Here is a 24905-nt window from a genome sequence, read left to right on the forward strand (position 1 = left end):
GGCCCTTGCTGATACTTCCTCTCCTGTACATCCAGGAAAGAAGTCAAAAGTTATTTTAAATTATCTTTTTGGAAAAACACCTCTTATACTTAATCTTGAGGTATTGGCTATGAAGATAACTTGAATTTCAACACTGATTTCTTCAAGCCCCACTGCAGGCGGTGGGGGAGGGGGTTCCTAGAGAGGTTTATATCATATGAAGATTTCCACCAGGGAAAGAAAAGACTGGCCAATTGCATCCACTACATTGGAAACTTCTCCAAACGTCCCCAAGACACAAAAACAAGAATTTTCTTCCTTCTTTATATCACACACACAGATGCATACACACATTAGTAATCTAGTATAATAATGTGTGTACAGGTTGAGAGACAAGAAGGGGGAGAGTATCTTCAGGATTCTCAACATTTCAATTTTGAAATGCTTGCAAAAGATAAAGTAGGTAAATGCACTTAACACAAATGTCAAACAGCAGATGGTTAATTAAAAAGTTAACTCTGAATCTGCAGGGAAGAAAGCAGTCTAATAATAAATTACAAAGAGAAGACTGATGGGTTTTCCAGAAAAGAAGATAGTAAGCCTCAGAGCCCTTATTCTAGTTCAGCAGATTTAGTGGATGATCTGGAAGAAGCTGCTGAACGTCTCCATTTCCTGATTGCCTCACATGCAAAATGCAGAGACCATAGTCAGAGTAGCATGTATATCTTGTAAAGCTTTTATCCCTTTGTGAGCCAGACAGTCTGGGGAGCATTTTTGTTCCCTCAAAAATGCAGATTCAATATAAAAATAAGATATGAAACCTTAAGAGTTACATGAAGAATCATCATAAATGATTGTTTTAAAAATTTTAATAGAGTAAGATCAACATTGTCATCCCCAACTGACCAAGAAAATCAAGTTTCTACAGCTCAGTGGGGCAATTCTTTTTTCCATATAAAGAAAGCAGCTCAACATTAAAATGGGCAAATACTTAAGGAAGAAAAAGGAGGATTGAAAAACTCCAATGCTCCTTTAAAAAAGCTCCCTAGAAGAATGTGTATTGCAAGCTGCTCACTTGAAAACTGACAAGGTTCCGCTGTTTCTCCTTTGTGTGGGTGGATAGACAACAGACAGGCAGAGTCAGGAAATTTCAAGTCGGGGCTCTGGAATTAATTTATTCTCACATCAAAGTCAGTGTGGTTGGTGCTCAAAAAGAAACACTTGAATAAAAACTGACAGAAGGCATTGTTCCCCCTCCTGCAGTGACACAGAGGTTTCTAATCCCCATGAGCCTTAGAAATTCCTCCCAGCCTCTGGCAGCCAAGAGTTTTCTTTTTGCCTTGTACAGTCATTGCTACCAGGTCATTATGAGGTGATCCATGAGGTAGAACAGCTTGAGAGATGCATAAAACTCTTTTCAGGATGGCCTTGAAGGAAAGCTTCCCACAGACAGCTCGTCCTCAAGCCTGCCTGCCTGTTCTATCCTTCAGCCTCTGAAAGAGATGGTGCTGCTCATTTCCTCTGCCTTTGACCACCCACTCCAGCGCAATTACTTGTACACACACACAAAAGCACACGCATGTATGTGCGTGCACACACACACACACACACACACGGGCCCACACAAGCTCAAGTTGTAGCACTTCTCCAGCTCCTGTATCCTGGTCTCCCTAGTCTGCTCAAAGCCAAGGTGACACCTTTTCCTTGGGGCCAGCAGGGATATGGGTCTCTGAAAACCTGAAATGTTCTCTAATAAAAAGCATGGTCTATCTGCTATCAAGACAGTACAGAAACTGAATGCGTACATTTCTTGGAAATATGGGTTGCCGTTTTATAGAAATGTCTACCCCAGAATGAGACAGATACCAGAAACCAAGGCATGCTTTCTCCATGGTGTGCTAGTTATGGTACGAGAAGACAAAGTTAGAACTGAAACCCAATCTGACAGGTATTTTCAAGTGTAGAGCAGTTGCTTAGTGATGAGAAGACAGTTCAAATCACGTGCTACCTTTTCCACTGTACATCAGTCAGTGGTTCTCAGCCTTGGCTGTACATTGAAGCCATTTGAAAAGCCTTAAAATGTGACGATGCCTGCACCCCGCCCCAGAATCTCTGTTTTAACTGGCTGGTGTGCATCCTGGAAATTAGAATTCTTTATCCTGCTAGGTATCCAGGGTTGAGACCCAGTGTTAAATCATGACAGATGGCTCAGATGCAATGGCTAAGGTCCTATGCAGCATCTACTTAAGCCCCAAACACCTCATGGGGAGCTGTAAAGACAGAAAAATTAATGAAGCACAATTTTTCCCCAAGTAGCCCACAATCTCATTGGGGAGAAACACGTGTAAATAAATTACAGCCCAGCATGGCCGGGGAAGTGTTGCCCTGTGTCGGGATGGGAACTGCATAAAAGAAGGAAGGGCTAACTCTATCCTTTGTGGGAAGAGGGGTGGTCAAGGAGGGAGTCCTGAGGATGATAATTTCTGGGCTGATCAGAATTTGGCCTTCAGCTTTGTTGTTATTAGGATGTGGATGGATTTGTTCTCCTTTTTCTGAATTATTACACCAGACAAGCCTTCTATGAGGACAGAGTCAACAGGGATGATAGAGACAGCATGGGGAACTGGTGACAGGTAGACCTAGGTTCAAACCCCAGTTCTGCTACCTCTATTGTCATAAGATTCGCATTCTATGGGCCTTGGTTTTCTTCATTGTAAATTGAAGATGTATCACTTCCCTTGCAGAGCAGTTATAAGGATTATATATAAAGCAGCTGACTAACACAGGTTCTACCTGTTACAAATACTCAATAAATGGCAGAGGCTATTATCTTTAATACCCTAGATTTATGTTTTAAAAATGATCTGAACACAAAGGGAGACAGAACCATAGTGTCAGTTCCAAAGTTTACTTTGGACCAATGATCTTTAAAATATTTTTGCTCATGTACTTTTAAAAAAATTATTAAAATGTATAGCTGTCACATTTTTTCACTGAAATCTCACATTTTTCATCATGAGTTTATATAGTGACAAAGAATGAAAATTCTAATGTGTTGTAAGTTTGGACATTTTATAATAAAACTCTTACATAACTCTTGTGACTGTGTCAAGTAGAATCTAAATGCCGTAATTATTTGATATCCACCATTATCCATTTTGTAAAAAATAAGCAAGTTCTTCAATGTGAGCTGAGAATTGTAATTGTTTCTTCCTTTTCATCAACTTATATTTCCATTCTCTTGCCCCCAAAATTTTATCCTAATGTATCTTAATAAAATTGGTTTGAAATTCTGTTACAATCACTGTATATTTCTGTAATAAAAATATAAATTTAAAATTTTTTAGTTTCTAAAAATTTCTAAGATGAAAAGATTCAAAGTATTTTTAAAAATCTGAGTTTTTATTACAATTATTACTAGTGCATAATTGATCAAAAGAACATAAATCTACTAGAAATTTCAGTATAATTTTTGCCCATAAAAACCTATCAGAAATCAGCTCTTACTGAAACAGATACTGGGGTGTTTTTCCAATTCATTTATAGACCTGTGGATAAGTGCCACCTATTACTAGAATGGGAGAGTCAAGCATCAATTCTAACTCAGTTTTTTGCTCTTATCAATGTAAATACTAAGAAAACCTGTTCTTATAAATAAGTATATGGAAATAAATAACTTGACTAGCAGTCTTACTCAATTCTTTCAAGTTATATACCAAAAAAATTACATAATGGCCAATCATCAAAACGTTTTCTTCAATGATATACCAGCTGACATCAGCACCTGCCAAAATTTATTTAAAGCAAAACTTGGCAACTACCTGACTTGCAAAAGGATTTTTTCCCCTAGTGAATCATTCATGTTTAGAATTATTCTTCTTGTATATGACGCTATGGAGTTTTTACACTCTGGAGCAATGGACTATGATGGTTAAGATTCAGAATAAGTAAAAGAGAAGGCTAAGTGAAAGGGAAGGTATGAATGGAGAACAGGTCTCTGCATCACAGGCATTCCCAGAATATCAATTTCAGCAAAAAATACATATGGATGTAGAGGAACTGAATATTGATTTCCCTTTAAAAAAAAAAAGAAAAAGCCATGTCCTCATATCCCCAGAAGTGCTTTGCATTTCCAGGTACCCCAGTTTTAAGACCTCTGCTTTAGAGAACAGTTTTTATTAAATGTCTAGGTGCCCTGAGATGCCATATTGCTCTGAGCTTCATTTCCTTGTGGATACAGTAATTTTTCTGTATGTTTATTAATGTTTTGATTTATCTCAAAATCTTCCTTAACAGAAAGGGGAAAATGGTGGTTAAAAATAAATCTTCCAATGGGATCTAATTAAACTAAAGAGCTTCTACACAGCAAAAGAAACTACCATCAGAGTGAACAGGCAACTTACAGAATGGGAGAAAATTTTTGCAACCTACTCATCTGACAAAGGGCTAATATCCAGAATCTACAATAAACTCCAACAAATTTACAAGAAAAAAACAACCCCATCAAAAAGTGGGCAAAGGACACGAACAGACACTTCTCAAAAGAAGACATTTATGCAGCCAAAAAACACATGAAGAAATGCTCATCATCACTGGCCATCAGAGAAATGCAAATCAAAACCACAGTGAGATACCATCTCACACCAGTTAGAATGGCAATCATTAAAAAGTCAGGAAACAACAGGTGCTGGAGAAGATGTGGAGAAATAGGAACACTTTTACACTGTTGGTGGGACTGTAAACTAGTCCAACCATTGTGGAAGTCAGTGTGGCGATTCCTCAGGGATCTAGAACTAGAAATACCATTTGACCCAGCCATCCCATTACTGGGTATATACCCAAAGGACTATAAATCATGCTGCTATAAAGACACATGTACACATATGTTTACTGCAGCACTATTCACAATAGCAAAGACTTGGAACCAACCCAAATGTCCAACAACGATAGACTGGATTAAGAAAATGTGGCACATTTACACCATGGAATACTATGCAGCCATAAAAAATGATGAGTTCATGTCCTTTGTAGGGACATGGATGAAACTGGAAAACATCATTCTCAGTAAACTATTGCAAGGACAAAAAACCAAACACCGCATGTTCTCACTCATAGGTGGGAATTGAACAATGAGAACTCATGGACACAGGAAGGGGAACATCACACTCCGGGGACTGTTGTGGGGTTGGGGGAGGGGGAGGGACAGCATTAGGAGATACACCTAATGCTAAATGACGAGTTAATGGGTGCAGGAAATCAACATGGCACATGGATACACATGTAACAAACCTGCACATTGTACACATGTACCCTAAAACCTAAAGTATAATAAAAAAAAAAAAATCTTCCATCTGGAGGTCATTTGACAACAGTCATTCCCTAAGAAGGTCGGGACAGCTTACTCATTACCACCGAAGCACATAGGTTTTTTTTTTTTAATTGTATTTTATACTATTTTATTCTGGTTATAAGAAATATTGCCTTTACCCTTGTGGTAATATACCCCTGAATTTTCCAGATTGTCCATCTTTGTCAATCATTTTCCCAACAGTTGCTAAATGGCCCTTTGCTGGGTGCTGAGTGGATCCAATCTTGAGTTCTTAAAGCATTAGTATACAGATGCTTTCTTTTGTGTTCAACTTGCATTCTTTTACTTCTTGTATAGTAAGACTCATCTCTGCCTAGTTTTATTTTAAAACATAGATAATGGATGTTTAAATCCATTGTGCTTAGGCTTAAAACTTTTTCTTTAGTGTGTTTATTAGTTAGAGGCTTTCTGGTGGCTAAGTTCAGAGAATTTATCTCTCCTGGATCATTAATTATTCCCCTTGTAGGTGAGGCATTTTCCCTACCTTCCTACTCTTGAAACTCAATTACATAACACTGCATCATGCTCAGCAAACTTTGAATCCCCAAGAGTGGCTTAGAAAGTATAAAAGGAATATCATTAACGCTAGAACACCATAGGGATTAGAAATGGATGGAATGTTAGGCTTACCCCTCCTAAACTCATCAAAAAAAGAAAATAAGGGTGTGAAGACTCCCAGTTTCTCTATTTGACTTCTGGGTCATCTTCGAGTGTGAAGGACCAGGATCCATCCTCCACCCAGAAAAGCCTTACTTCAGGCTTAACTAGAAAGTACCCTAAAATCCCCCTCACAGATCTCTTCTCACACCAGCCCATGCTTGTTTTGTTTAAGGAGGAATTGCTGAGGCAAAGAAGTTCAGTATGTCCAAGAACCCAGAAATATATTTTCTCCTATCTATAGTTAATCCTTCATAAGCTGTTGTGAGTCTCTATTTACCCACATTAATACCTTATCTAATATCTGCTAGATGCAATGCACCACAAAGCCTGGATTGGCCCAACAGTGAGGAGAAGTGGGAGTTGGTGATTTTCTGGAGAATTCAGACTGATTTCAAAGAATTCCAGCTTCCTTGTATCACCCAGCCCCTAACCCCAAATTCCATACAGTTGGCTATGTTTTGGTAAAGTTTTGTCAAAATCATCATTGGCTAGTAACGAGCTCTTAATCAGTCAGGTGGTGATAAAGGAGAATCTAGCTTTGCTACTTTGACTTTTCTGTCAGCCTGGGGATTGGTGGGGCTCATCCATTTTTCCTTATACATGTTTAGGACAGTGAGCCCTAACCTGAATTGACTGAATATACCAAGAACAGGGAAATGTAGGAATTGTTCCAAAGAACAAATCTCAGTTAATTTCTTTAATGGGAGAAGAAATAAAAGGTAGATGACATGAGAAGGACATTTCCTTGCCAAGAGCCCTATGGTGAAAGCCACCCGACAGCACAACATTCGATTAAAGAGGGTCTTATTTGTTGTCTAGACAGGGGGTCAGATTACTGGAAGTACCAGTAGAAAACCATATTTAATACTACACATAATCATTAAATTATAATGGTATAACAGAAAGGTATGGGCTTTGGAATCACACAATTCTCCCTGGCAATCACCATAGCCCACTTAGCCTTTCTGAGGCTCTATTTACCTGTAAAATGAGAATAATAAGTAGGTGAAGCTTCCAGAATTATCTGAGAATTTAGTAAGTAGGTACATCATCTAGCAGGGGGATGGTACACTGTATGCATCAATAAATGTTAATTATTCTCTTCCCCATCCTATCAACTACAGTACAGTAAAGTTAGAGTTAAGATCCAACATATGTGGGGTGGAGCCAAGATGGCTGAATAGGAACAGCTCCGGTCTACAGCTCCCAGCGTGAGCGACACAGAAGACGGGTGATTTCTGCATTTCCATTTGAGCCACCGCTGCTGACACCCAGCCAAACAGGGTCTGGAGTGCACCTCTAGCAAACTCTAACAGACCTGCAGCTGAGGGTCCTGTCTGATAGAAGGAAAACTAACAAACAGAAAGGACATCCACACCAAAAACCCATCTCTACATCACCATCATCAAAGACCAAAAGTAGATAAAACCACAAAGATGGGGAAAAAACAGAGCAGAAAAACTGGAAACTCTAAAAAGCAGAGCACCTCTCCTCCTCCAAAGGAATGCAGTTCCTCACCACCAACGGAACAAAGCTGGATGGAGAATCATTTTGACGAGTTGAGAGAAGAAGGCTTCAGATGATCAAACTACTCTGAGCTACAGGAGGAAATTCAAAACAATAGCAAAGAAGTTAAAAACTTTGAAAAAAAAATTAGATGAATGGATAACTAGAATAACCAATGGAGAGAAGGGCTTAAAGGAGCTGATGGAGCTGAAAGCCAAGTTTCGAGAACTACGCGAAGATTGCAGAAGCCTCGGTAGCCGATGCGATCAACTGGAAGAAAGGGTATCAGTGATGGAAGATGAAATGAATGAAATGAAGCAAGAAGGGAAGTTTAGAGAAAAAAGAATAAAAAGAAATGAACAAAGCCTCCAAGAAATATGGGACTATGTGAAAAGACCAAACCTACATCTGATTGGTGGACCTGAAAGTGACGGGGAGAATGGAACCAAGTTGGAAAACACTCTGCGAGATATTATCCAGGAGAACTTCCCCAATCTAGCAAGGCAGGCCAACATTCAGATTCAGGAAATACAGAGAACGCCACAAAGATACTCCTCGAGAAGACCAACTCCAAGACACATAATTGTCAGATTCACCAAAGTTGAAATCAAGGAAAAAATGTTAAGGGCGGCCAGAGAGAAAGGTCGGGTTACCCACAAAGGGAAGCCCATCAGAATAACAGCTGATCTCTCAGCACAAACTCTATAAGCCAAAAGAGAGTGGGGGCCGATATTCAACATTCTTAAAGAAAAGAATTTTCAACTCAGAATTTCATATCCAGCCAAACTAAGCTTCATAAGTGAAGGAGAAATAAAATACTTTACAGACAAGCAAATGCTGAGTGATTTTGTCACCACCAGGCCTGCCCTAAAAGAGCTCCTGAAGGAAGCACTAAACATGGAAAGGAACAACCAGTACCAGCCACTGCAAAAACATGCCAAATTGTAAAGATCATTGAGGCTAGGAAGAAACTGCATCAACTAACGAGCAAAATAACCAACTAACATCATAATGACTGGATCAAATTCACACATAACAATATTAACTTTAAATGTAAATGGGCTAAATGCTCCAATTAAAAGACACACACTGGCAAACTGGATAAGGAGTCAAGACCCATTAGTGTGCTGTATTCAGGAAACCCATCTCACGTGCAGAGACACACATAGACTCAAAATAAAGGGATGGAGGAAGATCTATCAAGCAAATGGAAAACAAAAAAAGGCAGGGGTTGCAATCCTAGTCTCTGATAAAATAGACTTTAAACCAACAAAGATCAAAAGAGACAAAGAAGGCCATTACATAATGGTAAAGGGATCAATTCAACCAGAAGAGCTAACTATCCTAAATATACATGCACCCAACACAGGAGCACCCAGATTCATAAAGCAAGTCCTGAGTGACCTACAAAGGGACTTAAACTCCCACACAATAATAATGGGAGATTTTAACACCCCACTGTCAACATTAGACAGATCAACAAGACAGAAAGTTAACAAGGATATCCAGGAATTGAACTCAGCTCTACACAAAGTGGACCTAATAGACATCTACAGAACTCTCCACCCCAAATCAACAGAATATACATTTTTTTCAGCACCACACCACACCTATTCCAAAATTGACCACATAGTTGGAAGTAAAGCTCTCCTCAGCAAATGTAAAAGAACAGAAATTATAACAAATTGCCTCTCAGACCACAGTGCAATCAAACTAGAACTCAGAATCAAGAAACTCACTCAAAACCGCTCAACTACATGGAAACTGAACAACCTGCTCCTGAACGACTACTGGGTACATAATGAAATGAAGGCAGAAATAAAGATGTTCTTTGAAACCAACGAGAACAAAGACACAACCTACCAGAATCTCTGGGACACATTCAAAGCAGTGTGTAGAGGGAAATTTATAGCACTAAACGCCCACAAGAGAAAGCAGGAAAGATCCAAAATTGACACCCTAACATCACAATTAAAAGAACTAGAAAAGCAAAAGCAAACACATTCAAAAGCTAGCAGAAGGCTAGAAATAACTAAAATCAGAGCAGAACTGAAGGAAATAGAGACACAAAAAACCCTTCAAGAAATTAATGAATCCAGGAGCTGGTTTTTTGAAAAGATCAACAAAATTGATACACCGCTAGCAAGACTAATAAAGAAGAAAAGAGAGAAGAATCAAATAGATGCCATAAAAAATGAAAAAGGGGATATCACCACTGATCCCACAGAAATACAATCTACCATCAGAGAATACTACAAACACCTCTATGCAAATAAACTAGAAAATCTAGAAGAAATGGATAAATTCCTCAACACATACACCCTCCCAAGACTAAACCAGGAAGAAGTTGAATCTCTGAATAGACCAATAACAAGCTCTGAAATTGTGGCAATAATCGATAGCTTACCAACCAAAAAGAGTCCAGGAACTGATGGATTCACAGTCTAATTCTACCAGAGGTACAAGGAGGAACTGGTACCATTCCTTCTGAAACTATTCCAATCAATAGAAAAAGAGGGAATCCTCCCTAACACATTTTTTGAGGCCAGCATCATCCTGATACCAAAGCCTGGCAGAGACACAACCAAAAAAGAGAATTTCAGACCAATATCCTTGATGAACATTGATGCAAAATCCTCAATAAAATACTGGCAAACCAAATCCAGCAGCACATCAAAAAGCTTATCCACCATGATCAAGTGGGCTTCATCCCTGGGATGCAAGGGTGGTTCAACATACGCAAATCAATAAATGTAATCCAGCATATAAACAGAACCAAAGACAAAAACCACATGATTATCTCAATAGATGCAGAAAAGGCCTTTGACAAAATTCAACAACCCTTCATGCTAAAAACTCTCAATAAATTAGGTATTGATGGGACATATCTCAAAATAATAAGAGCTATCTATGACAAACCCACAGCCAATATTATACTGAATGGGCAAAAACTGCAAGCATTCCCTTTGAAAACTGGCACAAGACAGGGATGCCCTCTCTCACCACTCCTATTCAACATAGTGCTGGAAGTTCTGGCCAGGGCAATCAGGCAGGAGAAGGAAATAAAGGGTATTCAATTAGGAAAAGAGGAAGTCAAATTGTCCCTGTTTACAGATGACATGATTGTATATCTAGAAAACCCCATTGTCTCAGCCCAAAATCTCCTTAAGCTGATTAGCAACTTCAGCAAAGTCTCAGGATACAAAATCAATGTACAAAAATCACAAGCGTTCTTGTACACCAATCACAGACAAACAGAGAGCCAAATCATGAGTGAACTCCCATTCACAATTGCTTCAAAGAGAATAAAATACCTAGGAATCCAACTTACAAGGGATGTGAAGGACCTCTTCAAGGAGAACTACAAACCACTGCTCAATGAAATCAAAGAGGATACAAACAAATGGAAGAACATTCCATGCTCATGGGTTGGAAGAATCAATATCGTCAAAATGGCCATACTGCCCAAGGTAATTTATAGATTAAATGCCATCCCCATCAAGCTACCAATGACTTTCTTCACAGAATTGGAAAAAACTACTTTAAAGTTCATATGGAACCAAAAAAGAGCCTGAATCGCCAAGTCAATCCTAAGCCAAAAGAACAAAGCTGGAGGCATAATGCTACCTGACTTCAAACTATACTACAAGGCTACAGTAACCAAAACAGCATGGTACTGGTACCACAACAGAGACATAGATCAATGGAACAGAACAGAGCCCTCAGAAATGATGCCACATATCTACAACTATCTGATCTGTGACAAACCTGACAAAAACAAGAAATGGGGAAAGCATTCCCTATTTAATAAATGGTGCTGGGAAAACTGGCTAGCCATATGTAGAAAGCTGAAACTGGATCCCTTCCTTACACCTTATACAAAAATTAATTCAAGATGGATTAAAGACTTACATGTTAGACCTAAAACCATAAAAACCCTAGAAGAAAACCCAGGCAATACCATTCAGGACTTAGGCATGGGCAAGGACTTCATGTCTAAAACACCAAAAGGAATGGCAACAAAAGCCAAAATTGACAAATGGGATCTAATTAAACTAAAGAGCTTCTGCACAGCAAAAGAAACTACCATCAGAGTGAACAGGCAACCTACAAAATGGGAGAAAAGTTTTGCAACCTACTCATCTGACAAAGGGCTAATATCCAGAATCTACAATGAACTCAAACAAATTTACAAGAAAAAAACAAACAACCCCATCAAAAAGTGGGTGAAGGACATGAACAGACACTTCTCAAAAGAAGACATTTATGCAGCCAAAAAACACATGAAAAAATGCTCATCATCATTGGCCATCAGAGAAATGCAAATCAAAACCACAATGAGATACCATCTCACACCAGTTAGAATGGCCATCATTCAAAAGTCAGGAAACAACAGGTGCTGGAGAGGATGTGGAGAAATAGGAACACTTTTACACTGTTGGTGGGACTGTAAACTAGTTCAACCATTGTGGGAGTCAGTGTGGAGATTCCTCAGGGATCTAGAACTAGAAATACCATTTGACCCAGCCATCCCATTACTGGATATATACCCAAAGGACTATAAATCATGCTGCTATAAAGACACATGTACACATATGTTTATTGCAGCACTATTCACAATAGCAAAGACTTGGAACCAACCCAAATGTCCAACAACGATAGACTGGATTAAGAGAATGTGGCACATATACACCATGGAATACTATGCAGCCATAAAAAATGATGAGTTCATGTCCTTTGTAGGGACATGGATGAAACTGGAAACCATGATTCTCAGTAAACTATCGCAAGGACAAAAAACCAAACACCGCATGTTCTCACTCATAGGTGGGAATTGAACAATGAGAACTCATGGACAAAGGAAGGGGAACATCACACTCTGGGGACTGTTGTGGGGTGGGGGGAGGGGGCAGGGACAGCATTAGGAGATATACCTAATGCTAAATGACAAGTTAATGGGTGCAGCACACCAACATGACACATGGATACATATGTAACAAACCTGCACATTGTGCACATGTACCCTAAAACCTAAAGTATAATAATAAAAATAAAAAATAAAAAAAGATCCAATATATGTGAATGAATAATTAAGAAAGAAACTCCAGTGTGCATAACTCAAACCAAAGGATATGTAAGTGATTCTCTCAGATTTTCACAAGAATCCTCCCTTCTTTTCATAGCCACATTTTAATAATTAAAATTCATGGATTATGTACTCATTAACTATTGAGCACACCTTCCATGACAAGTACTATAATAAATGGTGGGGCAGAGGGCAGTTGAGGCAGAGGACAGTGGAGATATAAAGATTTTAATGCCAAAGACAGGGTCTCTTTGAGTTCAGAAAACAAGAAAAGACATGTAAACAACTTATCACCGCTTGTATGTGATAAGGTGGTTGGCACAATGAGTCATGTAGAGGGAACAAAGCTCTGTCAAATTAGCCAAACTTACAAGCTTTCACTGCTTGTTTTTTGCTTTTGTTTTGAGATGGAGTCTTGTTCTATTACCCAGGCTGGAGTGCAGTGGTGCAGTCTTAGCTCACTGCAACCTCCGCCTCCAGGGTTCAAGCAATTCTCTTATGCCTCAGCCTCCTGAGTAGCTGGGATTACAGGAGTGCACCACCACGCCCAGCTAATTTTTGTATTTTTAGTAGAGATTGGGCTTCTCCATGTTGGCCAGACTGGTCTTGAACTCCTGGCCTCAAGTGATCTACCCGCCTCGGCCTCCCAAAGTTCTGGGATTACAGGAGTGAGCCACTGCACTTGGCCCCATTGCTTTTTAATATCCATTTGGATTCAGTCTTATCTGTATTTGAACTCTAGCTCTAATTAGTGGCATGATCTTGGACAAGTCACTTTACCTCTCAAGGCCTTTCCCCACCTGCAGAAGAGGAATAATAATCTCTCCCTGTAAGTATTTTAAAAGATGATACATACAAAAGGTTCTAACACAGTCAACCCTAATAGTTACCTAGTTCATGGTCACTTTTCAAAGGAAACAGAAAGTTCAAAGTTGAAATGGAGGCCACTGATGAAAGGGTAGGGCCATTTTATTTCTTAGTATAGAATCTAGCAAAAAAGGGAGGAAGTTGTAGACTAATGACTGTAATGAACTTAAGGGGTTATTTCTTGATTTTAATTATCCATGCTATTGCTACCCCCATCACCACAGACAATCAAGAAGCATGAGTCAGCACTGGCATAGCAACATGGCCTAGCAACCTAGTAATGTAGGTTCATGTTTTCTTCCTCATTAAATGAATAAATTAAGCAACTTCTTGTTTTTTCTTTTCTTCGTTTTGGTTTCAGTGACAAAATGTTCCCTGCCTTTGGGTTTGGTGCCAGGATACCTCCAGAGTACACGGTAAGTGAGTGGAGATGGGATCTTCTTCCACTTCACTGTGGTCAAAAGATAACTTGGGTTTTCTTTGCAGCAGTCTCACTCTCTTGACTCTGACATAACTATGTCAGTAGGGCATAAAGAGTCAGAAATTGTCTTCAGAATCAGTGAGATTAACTCCCTAGGGCCTGTCTCTTGATGAAACCCTATCTCCTGGTATTTTGGATGGGTCTTCTCAGAGGTCCAGATGAGGAGTTTCATTGTTTAGTTTCTTATAAATGTGGTCAGAGTCTGAGAAAACACTCAAGAAGTTGATCTCCAGGGGCTCAGAACCTATCCATTCATATATCCCCTAGGCAATAGAATTCTATTGGCAATGCCAACTGGGAAAGTCCGTGACAATGGAGTCTACAAACTTCCTTATCCCAAGTCTCCAAGTCCAAGTCTTGTATGGGAGACACAGAGAAGTTGTGAAGAAAGAACTATTATGAGTTAGAGAATTGGGAAGCTGAAGTGTTCTTATGAAGACATTGGAATCCTATTTGGTTTTGATAATGATTTCTCATGACAGAAAAAAGGCAAAGATTGTGTATAGATAAATTTGCACTGTGATGAGGCTGAGACACTACTGTGATATTCTAGATGCTCCTGTAGAACATTCTCCACAGAGAACTCGTGCCCACTAGGTGGACAGGGCCTTGGAGAGACAGCAGGGTACCTGCCCTAGCCTCCACCTTACCAGTGCCTCTGAGGTCTGAGCTAAGTACAAACAACACTGCCCAATCCTCAATTTCTCTTTTACTGTTTGTGTCTGAGCCACAGGTGAGGAGGTAGATGCTGACATTTGCTCCCTCACTAGAGCCATCACATAAAGGGCTTTCCGCTTACGTATCCTTTCTGAAAGAGGAAATCAATCTCCCTGTCCCTCCTAGAGTGAACAGTGGATGAAATGTCTTGTCTCCCTGACTTGTTCTCCTTTTTTGCCTTGTATTCCACACTGGCCTTCCTGCTGGGCATAGCTACATAATTCTAGAAGCATTTATTAGAAATAGAGCTTGTGGAGAGAAAGAATATAGAACAAGAGTTATCAACTGGTGGCCTGTAGACATTATTCAGGCTACCAATATGTTATATTTGACACACTTTTAAAAAACGAATTCAGCAATTGCATATAAAATGTCATATTTCTGGCTTTTCTTGAAAACCTGAAAGGCCTGGCAACACTAAGATTAAAAGATGACCTATACAAGAATAAGCTGGAGCTGAGGAGATATAGGCCCCTTCAAATCAGGAATGTAAACAGGTGAATGCCCACTTTCTTCATAGAGCTGCTGAATAGCTCAATAGCCATCAGCCCAACTACCCAGGGATTCTTGAGTTTTCACCACATCCCCACCAGGTGGTCTTCCAGCCTCAGGTTGGCCCAACAGGGCTGAGGACAAAACTATGCACCATACCTTTTTCTCACTAATGACATCTTTTTTGTTCCCTTCCTGGAGTAACTAATCCTTCTTGCTGTTTTCTGAAGTCCTCTTGTTCACTTGATCCCCTAACTCCATCCTTCCTGTCAGCAAAATCCCCTGGTTATTCTTGCTTCAATGGGCATCTCTCACATTTCCCCATTTCTGGTCCCCAGATATATTTCTGGTCCCCTAATTTCTCCCATTCCTCAGACAAGCACTGATGATTTGAGCAGCTCAGGTGCCCCCCAGAGAGTTTACAAGGTTGCCACAATTTACTTCTTAGGACAAAATCTCAGAGTATGCATTGAAACTGAAACACAAGCACCTCTGTCTTAGTTTGCACTTCCTCAGAAACAGATCTTGAGAGAAGGGTTTGGATGCAAATAGTTTATTTGAAAGGTGGAGGAAACCACAATAGAGGTTGGGAAGTGGAAGTCAGCATAGAGTATATTATCAAGTCAGTTACTGTTGTTGGCAACTGGTGCTTAACTCTGCTGAAGAACCCTAGGAGACAATATACAGCACACAGGGACCCCGAGGGATAAGGGAGCTGGGGTATGTATACATCACCTCCTGTTAATTACTGATTACTCCCAAGGGTCACTTATAGCCTGTCACTTGGGCAAGCAAGGCAGGCCCTGGAGGCCAGGAAAAAACTTAAGGTAAACAAAGCAAATAAGATGACTGAAGTCAGCTGGCTTCCCTGGAAGTGCTAAGAGCAAGGGAATAGGATAAGCACTGAGAGCATCACCGATCACCTCCCACTAAGAAAACAGGTGTCTTTTAACACAGTGACCTATTTTATAGATACCCAAAAGAGTCAGAGCTTGGAAATATCCTTTGAAATGGGATTCTCCATAAAATACCAAATGATTCAATAAAAATGTCCAGATGCCAGAACATCTATCTTGTTTTATCAGGTTTTTGTAAAGAAAAAAGTAAACAATATGTTATTTGACTTTGTGCATAGGTTCTGCCAGGTAGAGGAATTTGTGTTGAAATATTGCAAAGTATATTACTTTATTATGTTTCCAAAGTAGAGTGTAGTCTGTTTTACCTGTAGGTATGTGAAAATCCTCCTGCCCTGTAGTTCTGCATACCATGTTAATGATTCTTAAGTGTCAACTGCTTAGCTGAAGCTTTTATAACCATCGCTATCTTGAGCAGACAGCTTGGGTTATTGAGTTTTTTTGTTCTTATTTTTGTTTTAATCACTGGGTCCAAATAGAGCTCAGCCAAATCTAAGCCTCCAGTCTGTGGCCAGTTCTATCTAGCAGCTATTTGAAGTTATCTTTCTGAAATCTTTTCTTGGATTTTTTTATAAGCCTTATTCTCCCCTCCTGACAGCACTTATCTGATTCTAGAAAATCTTCCTGTCACCTCAACTCCACAGGAAGCTTAGAATTCACGCTCCATCTCATATTGATTGTGTAAAGGCTTGAAATGGTTCCTGCTGCTTAACACACAATGAATGTAATGGGCATTTGTTTGCAAACTCTAAACCCCAGCGCCTTCTTACTGGATTAAAGTTGTAATTCTCCTTTCTTCCTGTTTTTTAAACTTTAATCGGTGTCTAGGTCTCTCATGACTTTGCAATCAACTTTAATGAAGACAACCCAGAATGTGCAGGTAAAGCACAACGTGAAAGAACGCCAGCATCACAGTCCTTCCCTCTGTACCTTTTCCATTTTAGTTTATCTCCACTGGTGTAGCATTATTAGTTACGATTGTCCACAGCATCTCTGCTTTCTGTATCAACATAAACCACGCTACTCCACAGGCAAGAGAAAGCCATGATAACAGAGCAGAAAAATAAGAGCTGGAAAAGACAGAATGCAGAAGAGGTCTTGAGTGTATGGCAATAATGTTGATCCCAGCCCGGGATTCCTTGGGCCATAATAATAATAATAATAAAGGAAAGTTCACCTGGTAGGCAGTGATACAATATCTCTCTTTCTGTTTTCCAAATTTTCATCAAGTTTTTTTTTTTTTACAACTTCATCTCTGTGCCAATATAAGGAGAGGGGGAAACATGGAAATCATTTCCCGCTTCCGGCATATTGGCCAAGGACATGGCCTCAGCGAGTTTGAACAAGCAGCATCATGGCTTTGTGCCAGAGAAAACCTGCTCAAAGATTCTGGTTCATGCTCCATTGTTTCCAGCCAGAATTCTCTGACATGATTTCACAAAATAATGATACTGAAACTATGATGATAATTATTATAATAAATTTTGTTCTAGAATGATTTTTTCTGTTTTCTAAGTAACAGAGCCAAGTACCTATGTTGCTATGAAGATCATAAGACATTTTTGCACTAGAAATGTCCATATCTCTCTCTTCCTTCTTGTCAAGGAGGAAGGAGGCTAAATCAGGATTAATTCAGATCCAGTAGAGTGTGTAAGGCATCTAGCAGTTAATGGCCAAGAATATGATATCAATACTATTGAGTCTGAACTTAGTAACCTCCAAGACCCAATCTCCATTCTGCCATTTTTTCCACTAATGTATTCTTCATCCTCAGTTTATTATGGATTAGACCTTCCTCATCCCCAACCACCCCCATTCTGCAACTTTAAGAGTGGTTTCCCCCACAGCAGAATGAAATATAAACCCTGGTATTCACCTGTTTTGTAATCTTAGAATTCATCTGACTGATACTTTTCAAGAGGAAATCAAACTTGCTTATCTTAGGCAAAAGCTCAAGAACCAAAAACAGATAAGGAGCTTCTATTCAGCATCACTTAACTTCAGAACCAGACTGCAAAATGACTTGGCATCTGTCTTCAGAATGATAGGCTTTGAGGCAGGGCCAAGTGGGTGCAGGATTGCCAATGAGGTTGGGAGCATGTATGTAAGGGCAGAATAGAACAGAACTTGCTCATCTAAAATACCCAAGAGCTATTTTGCAGTGCATGGTGGTTATGGAGAACAGTCTCAGGAGGGAATTGTGTGGATCCCTCTGGCCAAAAACAGGAACAATGTGCTATTTCAGAAAAGAAAGGGATAGAAGGATGAGCTGAAAAGGGGAAGGCAAGCGTAACACAGGCACAGACAACAAGAGGAGCCATTTGAATAAAAATCATTTGTAATGAGATTATTGCTGTGGGATCAGAATGATAACATGAAATGTGCAGTCAAGATGTATCAAGTGCTAGGAGAAGCTGTATAGATAGGACTGCCTCTCCTGGCACAGTACCATCCTTTTCTATTCCCTGGGCTCATATGGCCTCAGGATGGAAGCCCCCCTTTAAATGAGGGGTTGTCCATGATGATAACCATCACTTATCTGTACTCAGTGCCCAGGAGATGAGTATATCAGCCACTTTGCTCATTCATCACACACTTGGTGAGCATTACATTTGCTCAATACTGCCTCAAGCTCTTTCGGGAAATACAAAAAATAAGTAAGTCATGATTCCTGCCCACAAAGAGTATAACATCCAGAAAGATGGTCATGGGAACTCCTGACTCTTATAGAGGGCACGGGTAGTATCTACTAGAGTCAACAAGATCGTGTACAAACAAGTACAACATTGAAGCTAGCTTGCTAGTGGCTAAGAACATAGTGCTTAGAGCCAGGCAGACCCAAGTTGAAATCCTGAGTCTTGAACACACTTGCTATGTGACCCAGGGCAGATCATTGAACATCTCTAAGCCTTTGTTTCTTCACCTATAAAATGGGTATAACATCTATTTAATTATGCTATGAGGAGCAAATGAAATCTTATGTATAAAGTAGGATATTAGGGGAAATTTTGTGGAAATCGTTGCTTTTGACTTTAGCTTTTAAAGAGGAGAATGATTTCAGTGGGGAAGGAGGCAGCAACCCTAGCAATGTGGTATTCCTTTTTATCTTAAGAACATAAATGTGATGTTGATAAGGACTATTTGGGATATTTAATGCTTTACTTTTGTGTGTGTTTGGCTATAAATATATTTGGAGTGACTCTGGAGCTGTTGATCTTTGCCAATTTCACCTCAGGAATTCAAGGAGTTGTGGAAGCCTATCAAAGCTGTCTTCCTAAGCTCCAACTCTACGGTCCCACCAACATTGCCCCCATCATCCAGAAGGTTGCCAAGTCAGCGTCAGAGGAAACTAACACCAAGGAGGCATCGGTAAGGAGGGGGCTATTTGCCTCCTAAGGGGAGCTTACTCTTCCTCACCTGGATATTGGCCGTAAGACCCATCTCACTCTGACAATAAATTCCAACACTTCTACCTGTGTGAATTTGGACAAGTGACTTAACCTCCTCCTATCCTCAGTCTTGACATCTGAAACATGGGGATAATCAAACCCATCTTTGCTGGGTTGTGAGGCTAAGAGATGACACATGTCAAATGTCTACCACATTGTCTGAACACAGGAGAGACTCAACAATGGAAGTTACTATATTCACTAAAGTATGTCACATCCACCTCCTGTCCTTGAAAAGGAAAAAGAAAGGTTTAAAAATAAGCTTGCTTTTTAAGGTACCCATACTACAGATGGAAGCAAAGCACCACGGAAGTAAAACAATGGATGATTCTGCCTCCTGGTGGTAAAGCGCAGCAGCACAAAACATCACAGCAAAAATTGGTTTCATAGTCTATTGCTTTTCTTAAGAAAAATGCAAACCAAGATCAGAGTTTGAGTTTTTCCCCTAATATTTTAGAAGTAAATATATTACCATAATAACTTCTGTATTTATTTTAATAACATTAATACATGTCTTTTCAGCTTTATGATTTTTTCCAGATTTAGTAGAATATTACCAATGTCTGAAGTTTGCTCTGTAATTTTATCCTGGGTACTGAGTTTTTATTTTAAAAAATACTACCCACTTATCTTCTTACATCAATTCATCTAACCTTCTTGCACTGTCTGCACGTTCTCAGCCTTCCTTCATGTTAGAATGGATGGAGGACCATGCTCCTACCTCATGTCAACATCTTCTTTTGTGTACTTGAGCACATCTCCTCTGAATTATCCAGGAACTTTGACTCTGCAGTTATATTCTCACTCTTTCTCCTATCATCTATTGTTTTCCTTTCTACTTCCCTTTGTACTGAAGACTCATTCTCATTAACAAGTACTCATTCAATAACATCTCCTGCTTTAAGTTAATATCTCCCACTTGACTCTGCTTTGTCCTTTAGCTACTGTCCTTAACTTCTTCCCACTTATAATCTGCACTCCATGCAGAAACTAGATTGATCTTTTAAAAATATAATTAGTATTGCATCATTCCTTTTTTCTAAATTCTCTAATACTTCTCATCATACTTGGAGTAAAATCTAAATTCCCTGATGTGGCTTAGAAGACACTATAGGATCTAATCTCTGCCTACCTCTCTGATCTTAATTCTTATCACTTTCTCTTTTGCTCCCTATATTTCAGCCACACTGACCTTCTTGCTGTTCCACAAACACACCAAATATATTCCCACCTCGAGGCCTTTTCACTTACTGTTCCCCTGCCAGGGTTTCTCTCACCCAAACCTCCATATGATCCATCCTCTGACTTTGTTAACATCTCTGCTCAACTCTCAACCCCTCTGAATGTTCCCCCTGGCTACCTTATCTAAAATAGCCAACCCACCCACCCACACCATGTCTCAGCTTTACTTTTCTTCTTAGTACTCATCACCATCTGAAATATTTTAGGTGCATCTACTAACCTGTATATTTTATGTCTCTCTACTTTCATATGGAAGCTCTACAATAAGACTTGTTCACTAGTATATCCCTAGTACACAAAACAATGCCTGCACACAGTATATGCTTAATAAATACTTAAAGAATGCATATAAAACCACTCTATTTTTCATATTTATATGATGAAAAGTACTTTACATTTTCTTTTGTAAAATTGGTGTGTATCTTAAATATTGCACATCTTATACACCAGAAAATAGTGTTCCTGTTTTCATTATAATTTGAAGTCTCTCCTGCTTGAAAAGATCCGAATTCCCAAGGTCCCTAGAGAGAACAACAGTCACTGCATGCCTTTGGTTCAGTCCACTGGCCCTTCCATACATCTCATTATCATCTTCAGCTACTCTGGGCTTGGGTCATTGAGTGACATGAGCAATTCCTACAAGGGAATAGGAATAGTTTGAAGCAAAATTTTGTTTTAGACTCATAATTTTTCCATGTCCTTTTATTAACATAGTTGACCACAGTTTCAATCTCCTACCCAACATCCATCAGGTGACCCATAGCTATCCATAAGAAACAAATGGGTCTGATCTGTGGGGCATGTTCTCTCATCTCCTCTGTTCATTACATCATGTTCTTGAAATCACTAACCAGTGGTTTGACTATGAAAAGGACTGGAGACCCTGGGGAGCTAAGTGTGTATTACTTCAAATAATTACTTTAGAATAGTGAATATATACAACTGTGGATATATTAGCCTTTATGCTGGGCAGAGACACTCTGTAAGCTGAGATCTTGTCCAGCAGTGATGCTGAGGATTTAATCCAAGCCAAGTCTTTTCCAGGTGTGAAAGCTAAGAAAATCATGACTCCTCTCTGCTCATCTTTCCTCTTCTTTTCAGAAGCCATGAACACTATTAATTTTTTTTTTTTGAGACAGGGTCTTGGTCTATCACCCAAGCTGAAGTGCAGTGGCACAATCATGGCTCACTACAACTTTGAACCTTTGGGGCTCAAGCAATCCTCTGGCCCCAGCCTCCCAAATAGCTGGGACCAAAGGCATGTGCCACCACACCCAGCTAATTTTTATATTTTTTGTAGAGATAGGGTCTTGCCATATTGCCCAGGCTGGTCTCAAACTCCTGGGCTCAAACAATCCTCCTTCTTTAGCCTCCCAACGTTCTGGGGTTACAGGCATGAGCCAATGCATCTGGCTAACCACCACCACTTCTCAGGATTATAGACCAACATCTCCACCAGTGTGTGGGCCCTGCAAGGCTTCCCCTAATGCACCTCTTTCTGACCACAGAGGTCTTGGAGCAAATTTGAACCTTCATAGATGCAACATTTAGGAATAAGGTTTGGATGTGACCATTATTTTATTTTATTTTTTAACCTTTTTTTTCAGCACCAGAACAAATTCTTCAAATGATAACTTGCTTAGAAACTCAACATATAAAATAGACTTTAAAAATACACTATTCTTGTCAAATTTGGTCTAAGGAGTAGAGTCAGAAACTTGTCCATTCTCTTTAGCTCCTTTATCCTCAAGAGCATCCAAGGCATCCCTAAGGGCTCCCTGGGGCCCAGTTTAAAAATTGGATGATCTCATCCCCTCTAGGGTACCAGGACTCATATGGCTAAAAAGAGAACAAAACTAATGTAGGTCTGGATTTCAGGCTGATATAGAACAGCATGAGTTTTTGGCCATCACTCACTCCCTCAGGGATAGCTGGGTCTGCAATGAAAGGACAGGTCATTAAATGGGACCACATTTAAGAAGCATCCAACCCACATATCTCCATATAAATTACCCCTAGAGACCAAGAATATATGTTTTTCCCCAGCGGTTTCTCCTGTTCTTTGAAAAGTCTGTGGTCCAGAGTCCCTTGCTATCTCTAAGGGTCATAAACTTGAACATCTTTGGCAAGCTGTGCCAGGGAGTCTGTTGCTATAGGATTTTCCCCTTGATTTTGTGGAACTCTTCCAGGTAAAAAATGCCCCTCTTTATCTAAACAGGACCTCAAGTATATTCAAAGACTATATTTCATCCATGAGCATTTTCCCAGTCTGACTTTAGAAGGAACTGTTATTGTTTGCTTTATTGGAAATTTCCATCAGGTTTCAATCCTGCAGTCTACAGCCTAGTGCCTTTAGCTAGATTAAACCTGGCAGGATCAGATTCCAGAATCCTGACAATCTCTTCAGACCAGCAGTTCTTAAACTTTTTGTTCCACAAACCCCTTTAGCAGCTGATAAAGTTCATAGATCCCTTCTCAGAAGTGGTTTTTGTTTTTTGTTTTTTTTTTTTGTGTGTGTGTGTGTGTGTGTGTGTGTGTGTTTTAGATGGAGTCTTGCTCTGTTGCCAGGCTGGAGTGCAGTGGCAGCTCACTGCAACCTCTGACTCCCTAGATCAAGTGATTCTCCTGCCTCAGCATCCCGAGTAGCTGGGATTACAGGCACGTGCCACTATGCCCGGCCAATTTTTGTATTTTTAGTAGAGACGGGGTTTCACCATGTTGGCTAAGATGGTCTCAATCTCCTGACCTCATGATCCGCCCACCTCGGCCTTCCAAAGTGCTGGGATTACAGGCGTGAGCCACTGCACCTGGCCAGAAGTATTTTTAAATGTACAACATGAGACCCATATTATAAAGTAAACCAATTATATTGAAATGCAGTTAGCAAAATATTTTTTAAAAGGAAGATGGAGACATCATAAATACAGTAATAAAATGCTTCTTTATTTACATATTAAATTATGAGAACAAGTAGTTTGTCTAATAATTCTGTAATTTCTAAGTTGTGTTAAACATAAATGATACATTGAAATATATGTAGGTACTGTAACAGGAAAATATGTGTTTTTTTATTAATAACTAAGCCACAAGTAGAACTAATATTAATTTGATTTGTTGATTACACTTATAGTGAAAAAATGATAAATTTTACTTAGAGATTAGTGAAAATAAAAATGTAATTTACCCCAAGTTTACAGACTGCCTGAAATCTTGCAGTAGTCCATGGAGACAGGTAAGAACCCCTAGTTTAGATCAGCAGTCAATAAACTATAACTAAACTGTTTTTCAATGGCTTGCAAGCTGAGAATGGTTTTTAGATTTTTTAATTGTTGAAAAAATCAAAAGTAGAATAATATTTGTATTTTGTGACATATGAAAATTTTGTGACATTAAAAATCAGTGTCCATAAATAAAATATTATTGGAACACAGCCTCTCCCATTCATTTTAAATATTGTCTACGGCTGTTTTCACACTACAGTGGCAGTGTTAGGTAGTTGTGACAGAGACCATTATGTTCTACGAAGCCTAAAATACTTATTAATGTCCCTTGACAAAAAATAGTTTCCTGACCTCTGCTGTAGACCATTACGACTCTAAAGTTTCTCAAAGTGGTAGTATGACTATCAGGTTGTTTTATTTCTTAAGGCATTTATCAGGTAGTGGAGATTCATCTGCTGAACTCTAAGATCAAATCAGACAGGAGTTAGGGGAAGGTAGAGAATAAAGGTAGGAGAAACAGAAGTGTGATTCACTCGAGGGCCCACCTTCTCATGAATCAGAAGTAGTCTCCTTTTAGGTGTGCCATCTGCCCTGGTCTTCCAGGTGCACTCTAGAGAGGGTGACTTATGATTCTGGTATATTCTATACTCCTTCCCTCCATCCCCAAACCACCAACAGTGCCTCTTTCTGCCGCTTCTCTCTGCACCTCCCTACCTCCTCCATCACTTCATCCTACTGAAATCCTTCTCTAAACTCTCAAGCCAACTTCCTTGTGAACATATACAACTCAGAAAATATAGACATAGACGGAAACATACAAGTGGAATGAATCTGAAAACCAAACTGGGAATTCAGCTAGGACTAGGGGTGAGTGGTTAGTTAATGGACATGGAACAGAATTAGCCTCTGCATTAGACTGTATG

At 39.5% G+C, this 24905-nt stretch overlaps 1 protein-coding gene across 2 annotated transcripts in view; it reads left to right on the forward strand.

Annotated features, from left to right (window-relative positions):
- CPNE4 (copine 4) overlaps nt 1–24905 on the forward strand; it is a 526338-nt gene that overhangs the window by 491899 nt on the left and 9534 nt on the right. For both annotated transcript variants that reach the window (XM_058433630.1, XM_032143732.2), the window contains exons 12-14: nt 13828–13882; nt 16899–16950; nt 19306–19439. In XM_058433630.1, the coding sequence (XP_058289613.1) occupies nt 13828–13882; nt 16899–16950; nt 19306–19439 (241 nt within the window). The remainder of the gene's footprint in view (nt 1–13827; nt 13883–16898; nt 16951–19305; nt 19440–24905) is intronic.

Source organism: Hylobates moloch, unplaced genomic scaffold (assembly GCF_009828535.3).
Source record: "Hylobates moloch isolate HMO894 unplaced genomic scaffold, HMol_V3 SCAFFOLD_22, whole genome shotgun sequence".
Lineage (NCBI taxonomy): Eukaryota > Metazoa > Chordata > Mammalia > Primates > Hylobatidae > Hylobates > Hylobates moloch.